Source organism: Gambusia affinis, linkage group LG03, assembly GCF_019740435.1.
Source record: "Gambusia affinis linkage group LG03, SWU_Gaff_1.0, whole genome shotgun sequence".
Lineage (NCBI taxonomy): Eukaryota > Metazoa > Chordata > Actinopteri > Cyprinodontiformes > Poeciliidae > Gambusia > Gambusia affinis.
In genome coordinates, this window is record NC_057870.1 from 18,122,246 (window position 1) to 18,138,489 (window position 16,244).

Below are 16,244 nucleotides of genomic sequence, written 5' to 3' on the forward strand. Positions count from 1 at the left end.
CCCTGCACTAAGAACTGGCTTGTTTTTAAACTAAAACAAATCCTGTGTTTTGCTTTCCTCGGAAATAATATCAGATATGACTGCAGCGCAAAAGTAGAAGGATTTAGTTCAGCCCAGTCAATAACATGTTTATTAGAACTTAAAAGGTGAAAATAACCAACAGAAAAGGAAGGTTACACAGACGAATGAAATGAAGTGCAGAGTGAGAGTAATACTGACAGATCTCATTGTGAACATCCATGTGATCTGAACACAGAATAAACGATTGCCTTATTGCACATGGTCTAAAATGTCAAGTTCTGAAACCAAAACTCAGACTTCCCTACTGTGTTTCAAGAAATTATCTTCTTCAAGTGACAACCGCTTTTGCGGGGAAAGAAAGTCGAGACACGAACCGCGCAGATATGAGCAGATGCCGATTTGCATCTAAGCAGTTTGAATCATTCGGTTTCACAGATCAAAAATTAATAAAAAGAAATGGATTGAGGACATTTCAGACTAAAGCATGAAATCTAGCATTGGATTGCAGAAAGTGTATGCACTTTTGTTAAAAAAACAAACAAAAAAACAACAGTTTTTTGTCATGAAAAGATGAGACCATGATAGATTTTAACAATATACATTCCACCTTTAGTGTGAGAATAATCTTGTACAATTAAACTTGAAAAACAAATCTGCTGGACAGAAATATGGGAAAAATGTTAAAACCTTAAAGTTAGAATAACTGGGGTTGCATAAGTGTGCACTACCTTAACAGTACTAGTAATTTTCCAGGCACATAGGTCCATTTTATAACACAATCAAGTAACTACGTTACCTTCTGTTGTATATATAAAAGGTAATCGACTTTGCAATTTGACGCCTTGAAATTGGGCCTCTGTCTCTTTAAGAAGCTCCTGGTCTTTCTGACAACAACGTTCCTCCGTTATGCCATTTACAGGGGTTCACAGGAATGTTCGACTGAGATGTAGTTTGAATGATAAGCTCAGCAGACTCACAGTCCCACAAGGTGTTTGCTAAATGCTGCTGCCGCTAGTCTGGAGGAGCTGAGTGGGGAATTTAACTGACATTTCCTTTCTTTTCCAAAGACATTGATTGTGGAGATGTAACACAATGATCAAAATTAGTTATCTGTTCAGAGGTATCAGTCAAAGAAGAGGAGAAAAAAAAGCATCCAAGGAATTTTAGGATTTTCTGATTCAACAATTTCTCATATCCATTTAGTCTCCAAGAAGAAGAGTCGCAGATACTATTTTTTCTTCTAGAGAAAACGTGAAGGTGTTGCTAGAATTTTGATTGTCAAACTTGTTCAAACCTTCCTCCGGCTGACACTAGACACTACAGTTGAACATTTAGTTGTTTAGATTTCTCAAGAGGCGAGTCTTGCACAAAAACACCACCATTCCAACACGGTGGTGGCAATATTATGATGTGGGGTTGTTTTCTTTTCGCTGGAACTTGGAGAGTTGTCTTATTTGAGCAGGAGTCCAGAATCTGCCGACTTTCCTGTAGATTGGTGTCTTGAATGTTTTGATAACTTTTACTAAATCATTAACAAATAAAACGTACACGTTATCATAGCTTTGTTATTACTGTTTTTAAGCAGCTAACTTGTACATGTTAAACATAAGGTTAAAGGTCGTCTTGGTCTCATTTTCTACATCACAGAACCTGGCGTTTTAACAGGAAGTGAATAACTTTCAGATCCACTGCAGGTGAAATAATTTCTCTTCAGAAGCGTTGAGTATTCAGTAGTGTTTTCCAAACGGATGAGGCAACTTTAAGGTTTGAATAAAAAATAGGCTCTGAATGGTCAGTTGTAAAAATCACTTTCTTATCCCGTGAAGGCGGAGCTCAACATGTCCGAGTTTCTCACTTTAGTGTGATGCAACATGTGAGCATTTCTGTTAGCAGAGTTACTGATTTACAATGAAAGGCAAACCTTTGGTCTCATGTGGCTTCGATTTCTTCAACAGACAAACAAAAAAACTTTTTCCGACTAATTACAATATAAGGAAGTTCTTTTTTAACCCTCGTTTTAGTCGGCTGATGTTTTAAATGGATTGAAGGTGCATGTTTCTGCACTGCCACTTTATTTTGCTTCAATTCCTCATTTCTGCTTGTCCTACATATTAAAAATGTCAAAAAGGTTTGATAAAAAAAACAAAAAACAAATTAAACGATGGCTGTTATGTTTATATACCTGCAGGCAGAGTGGAAGAACAAAGGTCACATCATAAACAGTTACTCTAAACTTTAGAGCCACTATCGAGCTACAAGAAAGATAGAAAATATTGGAATTTTAGGATTAAATAAATAAAACTCTTACAATGAGTATAATTAAAGAGGAGAAAGAAATAATCGGGATAAAACAAGACATCTTCGACGAGCAGCTAATAAAAATTCCCTCCCAAAAAATAATTTCTTTCACAGATTTCTTTTATCTTTTTTAGTAAAAATGAAAATATAATTTTTTTACACATTCTTCGCAATTGTCCATTTGTTTTTTTGTTGTTTTTTTAAAAAAAAAAGATAGTACCAACAAATCCTTTGAAATATATGTACAGCTGTACAGTAGCTCTTCCAGTATAGGTCAACAATAGGCTTTACAAATGAAATTATGGAGGCAATAAAAACAAAACAAAAACTGCACATCATTTGACATAAAACAGTCTTTACAGATATGGATTAAAAAGAGTCTCGATAAACAAAATAAAATAAAATAAAAAAAGGACAGAAAGTCACCGTTGGCTATTGAGATTCTTGAAGATTTGTCTTTTCTTCAATGGCCTGTTTCACTATTTCAGCCAACTTCAAGCGGTCAACTTTATCGGAAAAAGATCGTCCTGCAATAAAAACACTGGAGTTAAAGCCTTGATAACCACACCAATTATAGCTAAAATACAGAAACATTTAATGGGTTTAATTGAGTAATGTGAAGTACTACAGGCAGCTCTGGTCCTTTTATTTCATCTATTTCCTTTGGGGTTCATAGGAACATCTGATGGGGTTTGACTTGAATCAGACTTTATCACGAGTTAATTAAAAAAAAAAAAAAAAAAAAAACGTTGCCAGAGGGGTCTGAAAAGTTGCTAACTTTAGCAACAAAGTGGATAAGTTGATATTAGAATAAAAGAACGAGAGTCGTATCTTTATCTTTGACTTCATGGGGAATTTTTCTACAGCAGTCAGGCTTTAAATATGAGATCTGCAGCAACTTCTGACTGATGGATGGATGGATGGATGGATGGGAGAATGGAAGGACAGTAAGAGGAAAGAATCAGCTGGCTGTCAGTCTAGGGAAAGATGTAACTTTTAGACAATCGATTAGTCAAAAGCAGAATACATTAATATTTTTCCCAGGCTCCGTTTTTTTCTACACTTAATGCTACTAGACACGCTATTGGCTGACGCTTGCAAAGCGGCCAATCAAGAATCGGCATTCATTTTGCTTGGTGTTGATTGCTCAAGACTAGAAATAAGTAGACTGTACCACTTTAAAAATCCGTGCAAATAAGATAAATCTATAAAACATACTTAATTATTTACACGAGATAATTATATTCAGTTTTTCATCAACAGATTAAAGAGGACAAAGGAAATGTAGGAATAAAGTTGAACACAGACCGTCCCAGCTGAGACCCTGCAGGCCGTCTCTCAGCAGCTTACAGTCTCTGTTGAACCTCCAGGCTTCGTGCATCACCTCATTCAGCTTCTCGTCCTCGTTTTCTCCTGGAACATTTTAGGTAGAATCACATATAAACATGTCCTTTACACTCATTTTATTTGTCTCAGGATGTGTTACCATCAGCCTCCTTGGAAAGTCAGACACCAAAATGCAGAAGTCAAAAGGAAATCTGAGTGTGTGGGGTTTTTTTAATGTGCAGAAACTCACCAGCCTGTGGGAGTATGCACTGTGCTATGACATCTCTCAGTTTTTCCAGCGCTACGTTTGAGTCTTCCCCTCCGTTCTCTGGGTCATGGATGAAGAAACTGTCCGTAGGTTTGGGGCTGAAAGATTAAGAACATAAAGGTACAAAGAGAAAGTTTACAGCATTCTCCATCTAGTCGTGTAAAATAAAATATAAGAGTGAACCCCATGTTTGAGCAGGCTGTAAGACCACCTTTAACAGTAATAACTTGTTTTCTTCGGGGGGAAGTTTGAATCCACAGAAATCCTAACAAAGTGTTTCAAATTTGTAGCCAAGATTGGAAACAGGAAGTTTACTTTAATGTTTAACTTGAAATATTCTTGATATTTACTACACCAGTGACAACTTGGTTATATTTGCAGTCAGACTGAACTGATTGAACATTTATGAACTGATAAATTCTTTAATTTTGGAACTTATAGTGTATATTCTTTGTTTATATATTGACTGTAGATTTCAAAATAAAAGTCTAAAATGAATTGCAAATATATTAAGTTAGTAGAATAGCTAAATAGATTACAGTACATATTACACTTCAGTTCTTACTAAGGCAAAAATGATACCTATTTACACAACATTTTGATGGAACGTTGAGTTATGCATATTAGAATCAAAGGGAGCTGGTGATGTATTCTTTTTCTCAGAGGAAGATTTTATTTTAACTTGGCAGAACATTTTAAAGCCTTAGGTACAACAGAGTCAATTGCTTTTATTAATCACTTTTTTGCCTTAGATTAAATGGGACGACCAAAAAGCAAACTTTATGCAACCATTAAGCAATACGATTACAGAGGGAGTCGTTTGAACCGTCATGGCCGTACCCCAGCAGTTTCCGCTTCCTGAGGATTGGGTTGTTGACGGAGTTCAGTGGCTTCAGACTGACGTTCAGGTCCTGAATCCTCATGTTGGCGAGCTGCTCGGCGTGGGCCTGCTGGATTCCTGCGACCACGGCCTGCGCAGACAGAGATCAGAGCCACGATTAGAGCCGTCAGGTTTAAGTCGAAGCGCTCTCCCTCGTGCCGACAGAAAGCCGTGACTGCCCGTTTCCCCAGCCATGCTTCGCTCTGCTGAAGGTGAGTTTAGAGACGAAGGTCGATGAAAGAGAGTGCTGTACTTTGCAAACCTTCTGCTCACCAACTCCTCTGACAGCAACAGCATCATCATCACTTAACAGACACTGAAAAAAAACTGTGTGTTACTTTAATCAGATTACCATCATAAAATGGACATTTTAGCATCTTGATTTTTAAAAACGTGACACTTTCTTAGTAGAGCTGATAAACTACAGTGTCTTCAGAGGAGAATTCAACAACTGCAGTACAGAAACACTCGAGGGCTGAAGACGGAGATCCCAGGTTTAGATTGAAGCGTAACCGTGTGTTACAATATTCCACCCCAATTTGTTATCCAAGGCAAAACCTGCAAACTGATCTTCAGACACTCTCCATTCAATCTGACCGAGTTTGAGCTGCATGCCACACTTTAAGGTTTTAACTCTATAAAAACATTATATGCCATTTTGTCTTTTGTCCTTCCCACATTTTGAATATTTATTGCTTATTATCTGTACAGCACTTTGTCACAGCTACTGTTGGTCTAAAGTAATTTATAAATAAAGTAGTAAAACAAAAATCTATCTATTGTTAGGCCTGTCACAATAACAGATTTTAAAGGATGATACATTGTCCCAGTAATTACTGTTACAAGCGATAATATTGTTGATTTGAGATCATTTTTAAGTCATAGGTCGCCCTTTCTAAGACTAACGTAAGACTAACTTAACAAACTTTAACTTTGTCAAGAACACTACACACTCTAACCATGTCTAGTGTTCTCAAATTAAATACAACCAAAAACAGTGAACAGAAATAAAAACACACAACTCAAACCTTAAATAAAACAATCATTAAGCCTCTACAAACAAAACTGATCTTCAAAAATTATTAATCATCAGATTGGAAATCATCAAGCTCATTTTAATGTATTATGCGATCAATTGATTAATTGCTCATTATGATGTGTCATTTTTCTTTAATTTCACAATCCTGCACAAATACATAATGTGTAGTTTGGGGTTGTAGACTGGACTGCATGGACACTCCACCAACAGTGATGCTGCATCGCCCGAAACGTTCTGGCCACTTCTAACTCACCTTGTCCATCATCATCTGTGCAGACGGCAAGACGTTGTCCAGCGCCTCGGTGCAGTTCAGCCAGGGGTGAGCCAGGACTCCCTCAATAGTCAGCCTCTCCTCTGGCTTCACCTTCAGTAGCCTACACACACAAACCGGAGAGCAGAGGCAAAAATGAGTGAAAATGCAGACAAATGGGATGGGCAAATATAAACATGCTGAAAAAGTCAACATCAGGAAGAAGAGGTTGGACTTTTTCTGGGTTTTTTAATATTATTAAAATAAATAAATAAATAAAAAAAAAGTCTTACTTGCGTACAATGTCTTTGGCCATCTCAGAGATCTGGCTCCACTCGTCTTCTGGGAAATCAAAGCTGCCCGTCATAATCTTCTTCCTCATGTCCTTAGGGATGGTGCGGCTGTGATGCTTTGAGTAGAATGGAGGATAGCCGCACAGCATTATGTAGATGATCACACCCAGCGACCACAAGTCACAGCTCTGCAGAGACAGGCAATAAGCTTTTCTTTTATTATTGTCAATAATAAAAGTACATCAAATAAAATCAGAGATCTCTGCACCTCCCTTCAATACGAGAGGAAAAATGGAGCCACGCCGCACCTCGCACCAAGACCATCATCAATTTAATCCTTTTATTTCTTAGGATTAGATCACACAAGTCCGTATTTATATTATGTATTAGATTAAGTTTTTTTTATACCATCTATAATTAGTAGCATGTTTCATAGAACAATAATTTAAGACAGATTTTGATCTTGATTGTAAAGAAGGTTCACTCTGACAGAAGTCCTGCCTGAATAAAAACCTGATCAAGCAAAAGCAGCATCCAAATATGACTGAGTTTTTATTGCAAACATTTCTGAGTTTATTTTCCCATCAAGACCTAAACACTGATTTGGATTTACACTGTATGCTTTTACTCTATACTCAGCTGAAGTGAGTCTCACCTTGTTATATGTGTAAGGAGTTGGTGAGGTAGGTATAATTCCAGACTTTTCCTTCTGGTGTCTTCTTTGAGCCTCAAGTACCTGAACAGAAAATCAGTTATGCATCTATCAATTAATTAAACTGAAAAAAGCAGACATTATTTTTTGCCCTTTTTGTACCTGAGGTGCTACGTAGTAAGGAGTAAACTGAGGGGTTGTCAAGTCTCCTTGATCGATTTTGGCAAAGCCAAAGTCACACAACTTCACAGGCGCGTCCTGCAGGGCGAAAAAGGAAAGCAAAAGTTTATATACAATACGTCTCAAATGCTTTAATATTAATAAATCCATCACAGATTGATTGCAGAAAGTGGAGAGAAATAATAAAAACAAATTCCTTGAATTTTGACCATTATGGACGACAGCTTTGAGTTTCTGAACTTCTGTGCTCCACAAAAAGTTTACTAAACGTTTTCCATGTCGGGGGTTAAAGCAATGGATGGAAAGATAAACAGATTGACTCAAATATGGATGGATAATAGTTTTACACATTGGAAAATTTAACATTATGTGAAAACGGCAGTGGCCGACAGGAGCAAATGTGCAAAAAACAGAAAAATGTGATGTTTTTTGTTTTTTACACATTTTCCATCTGTCTTAAACATTCCAATCATCACCCAATCTAAACCTTTTTTTTTTTTACATAAACCAAATTCCTGAATTAGTCCAAACTTTTCCATCCTCCGTAGAAACCTCGGACATCTCCAAAACAGCCCTGACGTGAATGCAGCTTACCAGAGAGTTATCTTTGAAGAGAAGGTTCTCTGGCTTCAGGTCACGATGTGCAATATTCAGGGAGTGACAATGAGCCAATGCTTGGCTGATCTACAGCGGGACGACACATTACACACACAGACACACACCCACACACACACACACGCACACACACATACACTCCACTTAGTGAGTTGAGCAATGGTGGTGTTGAATATCAGGACTCCACTCACCTGTTTGGTGACCTGACTGGCCATCTTTTCAGTAAAGTGCTTGTGCTGACTGATTCTGTGGAAGAGCTCGCCACCCTCCATCATCTCCATAACAATCAGGAGTCTTGCTCTTTAACAAAAAGGGATTTTTTTGGAAGATTATGACAGAATAAAATAGATATGTAAAAAATGTGTGCAGGTTAAGAAAGAGGCGTCCAAAGTGTACCATTTGCAGCCCTTGGGCGGCTTTTGGACGCAACTTAGGAATGGTTTAAATCCAGCAAATGGAGCTGATGTAGATCAATTATCTTTGTATGAACAACAAATTTACATCTTAAATAGAAAACTTTAGGTACGAAACAAGTGTTTCTTTAATTAAGACATGTTTTCTTTTTATTATTTTAATATCACAGGAGCCACGAATCTCCAGTGACTTTTTACTCAAAAAACACACTCAGTCCCATTCAGTAATTAAATTTAGATAAACACAGCTAAGAGTTTTGAAAGACAGTTCTCAATAAAATAAATAAACTAAAATGGATTTCTTCACCAACAAGTTAGAAAACTAAAACTCGGAGATCCTTCCCTGAAATTTTTAATTCAAATAAATGTTAATTCGTTACTTAGCAGGCAAAAAGAAAATAATTAACTATATACTTTTTTTTGGAAAATTTGATTTTTTATTTTTTTTTTACTGAAAAAAAAAGTCCCCTGAGTGCTTTCAGCTTGGTGATTTTGGCCCACAGTGCAACAATGTTTGGACAGCCCTGGGTTAAGCCATTATTACCTTGGACTGGACTCATGAGGGAACTGGACAGTGTTGGCGTACACCTCCAGAATTTGCACGATGTTCGGGTGGTTGGCACACATCATGTGAAGACGCACCTGCATTGAAGAGAAATAATCTCATATTGAGAAGATGTTAAGAGAGAAGAAATGGTTGTAAGTGTGTCACAGTCTTCATCTTTCTGCCAGCCAGCTTTCACAATTCATCAGCGGGAGTCTGGGAAGCAAATCTCTGTTTTCAAGCTGCTTGATGAAAACAGTTTGCAGCTTAATGACATGATAGGGCTGTTGGGCTGCACTGTTCGCTGCAGGAAGACCATGTTAGGGACAAAGACGCTCTTCTAAACAGACCGAGGCTGAGAAGAGTGAGTGGCAGGGAAAAGGAAAACAGGAATTAATCAAGGCTGATAACAGGCGGAACAAAGCATACTGATACAGCCAGAGGCGACAAACAACAGGGAGTAATCAGACCAATGACAGAGTTCCAACCTCATTTCTGGCCTTGGGGCGATCGATGAGGATTTTCAGGGCCAGGCGTTCCTGACTTGACTTCTTCACACACACCCTGGACAGGAGGGAGAACAGAAGAGTCAACAAACAGGTTAAGCAACATAACCCACACGGCAAAAACACTAAATCTTAGAAAATTCTAGTTTCACTGGCAGAAAATTTCATTTATAATATGGGAAAAATGTGTTGTCAGTGGAACTAGTACTCTTTACCAATATTAAAGCATTATTGACTTAAAACAAGTTACAGGTTCTGTACCTTAGCTAACTTTACCATATTGACTTTAAATCAGTAAACCTTGGTTGTGGAAATCAGCGCGAATGGCCTGTCTAAGGTCACATCCCTGCATTTCAATCATCATTAACTCTTGACTTTGACTAGGCCACTTCAAAACTTGCTTGTTCTCTTAATTTCTTTGAGCCTTGCAGAGGTGGATTTGCTGAAGTGCTCTGGATAATTATCCTGCTGCATAAGCAAAGATCCCTCTAGCTTAAGGAACAAACCGATAGCCAGACAATCTCACTTGGAATGTTCTGGAAAAACCAGAATTCATGTTCACCTCAATTACAGAAATTATTCAGATCCTGAAGAAGAGCAGCCAGAAACCATCAACACTTTTACCACCATGTTTGACTGTTTTGATTTGTTGCTGAAATTCGGGTAAGTTGCTTTTTGAGATCTTTAGGCCTACTTCATGCTGCCAGGCAAAACCCATTTCTTGATTCTACAAGTAGGAAATAATCAGACCTGAGTGTTTGTAGTGAAACTGAACTCTGCCCTCCAATCTTTGGGTAATCACGTTTAGGGTGGATGCATAACTGGGGGATAATCTTGTAATTCCTGTTTGACTCAAAACTGCTTTTTCCAGTCGTGAAAACATTTTTTCTCCTTTATGTTTCGTAGCCTTTGCAAATAAAATGAAAAAATAAATAAGTAAATAGATTCAGAATCGGACTCAGTCAAAACTGTAACAGGCAGACGAGACTAAAAGAAAATTGGAGATTAGTGTGAGCAATGAAAGGCCTCATTGGTGGAACTTCACATTATTTTTTTTCCCATTCAAAAACAACCTTTGTCTGAAAATATGTTATACTGAGAAATTCTCAAGAGGTGGAGTTTTTCTTAGCTTCACCTGGTTCAAATTCTTTAAAAAAAATTCTATTAAGCACCTTTTTCTATCCAATTATTAATCTATTAGTAAAAAATAGTCAGCCCTACACTGTATTGATGATAACTCAGCAGAAAAGGCTGAACTTTTCACATGTTGATGTTAGAAGTATTTTTTTTTAAGTGTAAGGTTTATATATTTATATGGAAGACAGATTTATCTGTGGCTGTTTTTCTCACATCTTCTGTTAAAAGAAAACGGAGCCAAATCAGACCAGCCAGCCTGACCTGATCCGGTTCGAGAAAGACTGGATCTGCTCAACCATTTCAACTACAACTTACTTTGATTAAAGAGGAAAGATTTCAGTTTGTACTGTTTCCATGTGCTTAAATACTTTTTTTTTTTTTTTTGCAGTATATTTCTTTTATAAAGACTCAAAACATTTGGTACAAATTTAGAATTCATCTAATACATGCAGACCAGAGAGAGAAATGAATCTCATCCAAATGATTATACAAAACTTTGTGTTGGCTGGTCATATAACATCAAACTAAAATACATCAAAGTTTGTGTTTGCAGAGGTACAAAAAGTGGGCAGTGCCTTGTAAACAAATTCACATTAAACAGCAACCTTTGACCCTTGAGCCCAGACTGCCCTATTAAAAAATGACCCCAGGAGACTTTCTGCTTTGCTTTGGCCGAAGGCCGTTCCTCTGAATGCAGAAGTGGCCCACTTAATGAGTCACAGAGTTACACATTGGAGGGCTGTTGAGATTTATGGTGGCGGGGGATTAAAGCAAAGGAAGAGTCATAAATGAATCTCAGAACAAAAACTGAGTCAGAAAACACAAGACCGGATGACCGAGAGCAGCTCAAAAAAGAAACCATGCAGGCTGAATCATAACGGTTTTTCAGTCAGACATGATGAGGCGATTTCTCAGTTTTCTCATCACTTTATGCTAAAATTACACGCTTGTGAAATAACAGCTTGTCGTCTTTTGATCTGAATCTGCGATAGCTTCACAACACAGAAAGAACAGGAGTCAGAGCAGGATTTATGACTCATATCCTTCACATCTACATGGAAGCAAATGAAAAGGTTAGAAATAGCAAACATAGGGACAATGGCTATTTTAGTCTTCATCCTTTAATCGCTTCTAAAAACACAGGGCAGTAATCACAGGAGACGATAAGTGTAGCTCAGAGCGTGTGGGTTAATACGTACAAACATGTTTATTTGAAAAGAAAGAGTTTGGACTGCACGGTTACGTATTGAAGCAGGTGAAAAGTTTAGCTTTGGATTCGAGCCCAGTAACCTTTAGGATCTGACACCGTAGCACCAAACACAGCAGGTCTAAGACGACACAGGCAGCGAGAGGGAAGACGACATACGGGACACAACAAACCCTTGTTTCAGAAATCCCTCGACTCTTCCTTGCCCTTTTTGTTTAATCATTTCTCATTTTTCCTGCGTAAGGAAAAATAAAATGCAAACATCTTTAATGTGTGGGAAGTATTTTTTGGTCACCGACGACTGGTCACCAGTATTTTTTTGGCAGCAAAGATGATCTGTCCAGAAATCACAACAGTTGTTTTCACAGTAACTGCAGAGTCTGCCGTGCAAAACAACATGTAACTCTTAACTCTCACCAGAGCATGAGAGTTTTGATTATTCAGTTATTTAATGGAGCCGGTTCAAACCTATAATCAGCAGCAACAAAGATTAATTAATCTGACTCTATATAGGTAATTTAATCCCCAGTTATCTTCATAGACTCCTCATTAGGTGAATCAACTGGAGGAGAAATGCTCGCCTGACAGGTCCGCTGATTCCTGCTCCCAGCTTCTGTGTCCAGTTTATGATGTATTCATCCAAGATGGACGCCTCCTGTTTGAAAAGCAAACCAGGATGTCAGTCGTAATCCATTATTCAGCAACAGTATTGCAATTACAAGCTGCAAAATATATCCTTTTAGCATTATAAATAAATGGATTTAATATCAGAGGTCTTCTGTAACCTTGTGAGACTGATTGAAGCAATGAATAAATGTTTATTGATGATTTCCAAACTGATTGCTATTTGATTGTGTTTCTCAAACGCGTACACGAACAATCAAAATATTATTTGATGAACTCTACTGGGTTTGATAAACTCAGATAAAGGTGAGACACAAATCCTGTTTGTTGTTGGAAGGAAAAGCACCATCTCTATCACATTTTCTTTTTTATGCTCAATGGTTGTTAGCTGTTACTGTTGATGAAATACACTTTATCATTCGTCTAGTGTTATCCTAAACACAAATTATTTCTAGACAATGACAACTTGGATGCCAAAAAACAAACGCATCAGAAAGATTATCCTCTGCTGCCAACACAGAGGATTGGGGTGGTGCTCTGAAGGAACGACTGAAATTGAGAGGACAATCTGAGTTTGGACTTAAATTCTGTGCAATTTTTTTTAAAACAATCCCATTAAATGATTAGTTGTTTCATTTTCCTGTGAATATATTAATATTGGCAAATGGAACTCATTCTTTGCTGCTGTCACAATATGAATGCACCTTGAAGTCAGTTTTTTATGGAAACGGGCTGATTTTCAGCTTCCTCGGCTGTTTTGAGGCTCGAAAATACAAAGTTTTTCTTTACCCTGATCAGACAGCGCAAAGCTACCAGGTTAGACCCTCTTCTGTGTGGACGCAGTTACCGAACCAAGGTAACTATTTTCTGCATCTCCGAGGTTTTAAAATTAAGTGAAAGCAATATTTAAAATATATGAATATAAACTGTATTTTCTACCATATGTTTAGTTTAAGTATGCTGCAAAAGAGTGTGAGAAAGCAAGATTTAAAGCAGATAAAAAGAAGGCTGAACGTATCACAGGAGCAGTGCTCCATTTTATCAGTCAGCTTGTTCCTGTTAGGGAACATGATGGAGAGTTGGAAAAGTTGGTGACCTTAAAAATTTTAAGTAGCTTGCTCTTATGTGGACCTGTGTGTTTCCATTGGCCTGTCACATTTGTGTCTGAATTTTCTAACTTTGGTAGTAGGCCACTGTTTTAGATTTTCTCCATTTGTGGATATTGGCTCACTTGTTGTGGTTTAGTTTAGTCTTTCCAGATTGATACATGTCACTGACTTTGCTTTACATCGGATTTTGAATTTCTATCAATCAGGGCATGATTTGTTGCAAGATATTTTTGCCTATGTTTTGTTGTCAGAAAGTTCTATTTAAGATTCCTTGATCATGCAGGTCTGACCTGGTATGATAAATGAAATTAAACTCAGCTTTCCAAAAGATTTCATTCATTTATGACTAACCAGCAACTCACCATTTGAAAACAGTCTTCTACATCTACCCTGGTTATCCTGTCTGATTTTATTAACAATTTGTTAACCTTAGATTTCATATGTCAAAAAAAAGCAATAACAGAAAAAATCTGTAACAGGATAAACAGTTATTCAGTGCCTGGCCAAATCAGTACATCAAATCTTTTTCTTATCTACCTGGTAGATAAGAAACAAGTCACAAGACTGTGATAGGGCTTCTGCAGTCCTGAGAATAGATAAATAACCAGCAAAAAACAAAAGTGAACCAGAAAATGATCTATTTTTCCACTATTTCTCCTAAAAGTATTTTTGACCTTTACTGCTGGATCAGATATTAGTGGTCCAACTAATGTTGATCATGTACTAAACCTTTTAATTATTATTTTTAAAAGCAACACTGTGCTGTATCTGATATCAAATGTTCTATCAATGCAGCATTATTAGGTCATTTTAAACCCAAATGTTTCTAATAAAAATATGCATAGATTAGTAGCTGATAAAACACCAGCTGTCACTAATCAGCACTTCCTTACCTTAATGAACTTTTCTGCATTGTTGTCCTCTGTGTAAGTTTCGGTCTCCCTGGGCAAAACCGGGGCTCGTTATATCACCACTAATGACAATATAAGCCCATCACAGCAAAATGTCACCCGGCCACCGATCAGCCGTAGCCGAGTGTGGTCCGCCGGGAGACCTGAAGCCCAGCACGTCAGATCAGGCCAGCTCGGCTCACAGCCTCGGGGTCCGACTCGCTCTTCCTCTTGTCCTGAACCCGCTGTGGTGACCATGTAGAGCGTCAAACTCCGAGCAAGGTCACCAGAAAAAGAAAGCCGAAGACGGGAGTCAAACGTGGACCGAAGCCGAGCAGCTTCGGTGGCGCAGTGAGCGATATTTTTAGCCCCCGAATACTGACTCGGTCACTGTTAGCTCTGAAGCTAACAACACAGCGGTCTGATTGCCGATTTTACAGTTTGCCCACTTGATTATAAAAAAGCAGACATGGGGATAGGTCTGAATAAAAAGAGATATTTTTGAGATGACTATTATACAGGAACACCTGGGGGGCTGATACGACACAGCGAGCACAGCGCGTTCCCAACGGCTTATGGCAAAGAGATAAGTTAGTTTTCTAGCCCTGCTTTAAGACAGAAATGTTATAATTCTTCATCAGAACAGCACATGGACACTGTAAGATACTACGGCCTAATATGTTCGATGAAGCAGGTCAACCGGTTCTTTTTCCAGCGGAGGTCCAGACCATCTCTGGACTATTTGGTTAATTCCACAAACCTACACGGCACTCAATAGGAGTCCAGGCAGAACGCCTGATGAGAATTAATACCAACTGTCTTGGTTGTTGTCTGAAATTGAAACAATATATATCATCAGTCTGCAAGTCGACATATTTTTTATATCACATAAATTTATCGTATTATTTGTATTTATTTCTAGAATAACTTTACTAGTTGTTTATTTGGCATGTGCGAGGGTTCCTTCATAAAGACCCAAATTTTAGTGCGCATTCAAGTTTACATTCAAGGGTTAATTAAAGGTTTATTACAGTCTGAAATCTAATCTAATTATTTATTTATTTGTTTAAACAGTCTGTCACTGCAACAGTGTTGTTTTAAACCCTAGACGAATTTGAAATAATTTAAATTTATATGAGTTACCAAACCATGAGTAGCCAGTACTACATGTTTTGCTGAAGTAAAAGTTAAAAAAAAAAGAAGAAGAAGAAAAAGCAGTCTCATTTCATAGTAAAGTGTTGAAGTGTCTGTTTGTGTCTGGTTACATTTTGGTTAAAATATATTTGCTCTTCAGTCAGTGAAGTTACTGGTACTGGGTGTAGCTCGATATTTTTCTGAAGTAATTACTTTGCAATATTACCCAAGCACAAGTGAAAAGTAAGGTGAAGTAAAAGTACTCTTAAATTTTTTTCTTCCCCAATATATTACTCAAGTAAATTTAACTTGTCACTACCCTGCTCTGGTAATGAATAAATCCAGTATCTTTCATAATTATAAACATCATTAGATTTCTTTTAATTTTTATGTTATAGACCAGCAAAAGTTAGTAAATAACAATGAAGTGGAAGAAACAGGGATAAATAAGTTTTGCTAATTACAATAACTGAAATACTATGTAAAATTACTATTGTTATGTCATTATACTCCAAACAGTACAGTCCTTCTACTGTATTTATTTGATTGCTCCCATTACTATTTAAAGACCAATATTTATACATTAATAATTTAGGACTGCTGTAGTTCCTGTTGAATAAGAGGAATCAGTTTATGGCTTCTATCAAGTGTATGCAACATCTCTTTGTGTTTATTGTTGTCTGACACAGAAAAGACAATTACAACTAATAAAAACGCAACATTTAAGATTAGATTCTTTTATCAGACTAATAAAAAACATTTTATTGCAAAAATAGCTTGATGAAAAGCATGTTTATGTCAAAAGGTTGTTATTTCCAAATGATACTTTTGAGCTGAAAAATAAGTCTTATTGCAACA

At 37.3% G+C, this 16,244-nt stretch overlaps 1 protein-coding gene across 1 annotated transcript; it reads right to left on the reverse strand.

Annotated features, from left to right (window-relative positions):
- Positions 1-102: 102 nt before the first annotated feature.
- mapkapk5 (MAPK activated protein kinase 5) lies at positions 103-14,510 on the reverse strand. Its single transcript, XM_044111002.1, has 15 exons — positions 14,431-14,510; positions 14,256-14,304; positions 12,211-12,284; positions 9,268-9,343; positions 8,780-8,877; positions 8,014-8,122; positions 7,802-7,891; positions 7,190-7,285; positions 7,031-7,111; positions 6,376-6,563; positions 6,086-6,206; positions 4,754-4,884; positions 3,896-4,011; positions 3,628-3,732; positions 103-2,846 (listed from the first exon to the last, which is right to left on the reverse strand). The coding sequence occupies exons 1-15, from the start codon at positions 14,508-14,510 to the stop codon at positions 2,752-2,754; spliced, it is 1,509 nt and encodes a 502-aa protein (XP_043966937.1). The 3' UTR covers positions 103-2,751.
- Between the last annotated feature and the right edge of the window lie 1,734 nt (positions 14,511-16,244).

What these genes read in the sequence shown, in the direction of transcription:
- mapkapk5 (XM_044111002.1), bottom strand. Translation starts at nt 14,510, where the DNA reads ATGGTCACCACAGCGGGTTCAGGACAAGAGGAAGAGCGAGTCGGACCC. An exon ending in AGGAAGCGGAAACTGCTGGG is followed by an intron (nt 4,012 to 4,753) that starts GTACGGCCATGA and finishes TTAATCTTTCAG; the next exon opens with CCCCAAACCTACGGACAGTT. An exon ending in GTGCATACTCCCACAGGCTG is followed by an intron (nt 3,733 to 3,895) that starts GTGAGTTTCTGC and finishes AAAATGTTCCAG; the next exon opens with GAGAAAACGAGGACGAGAAG.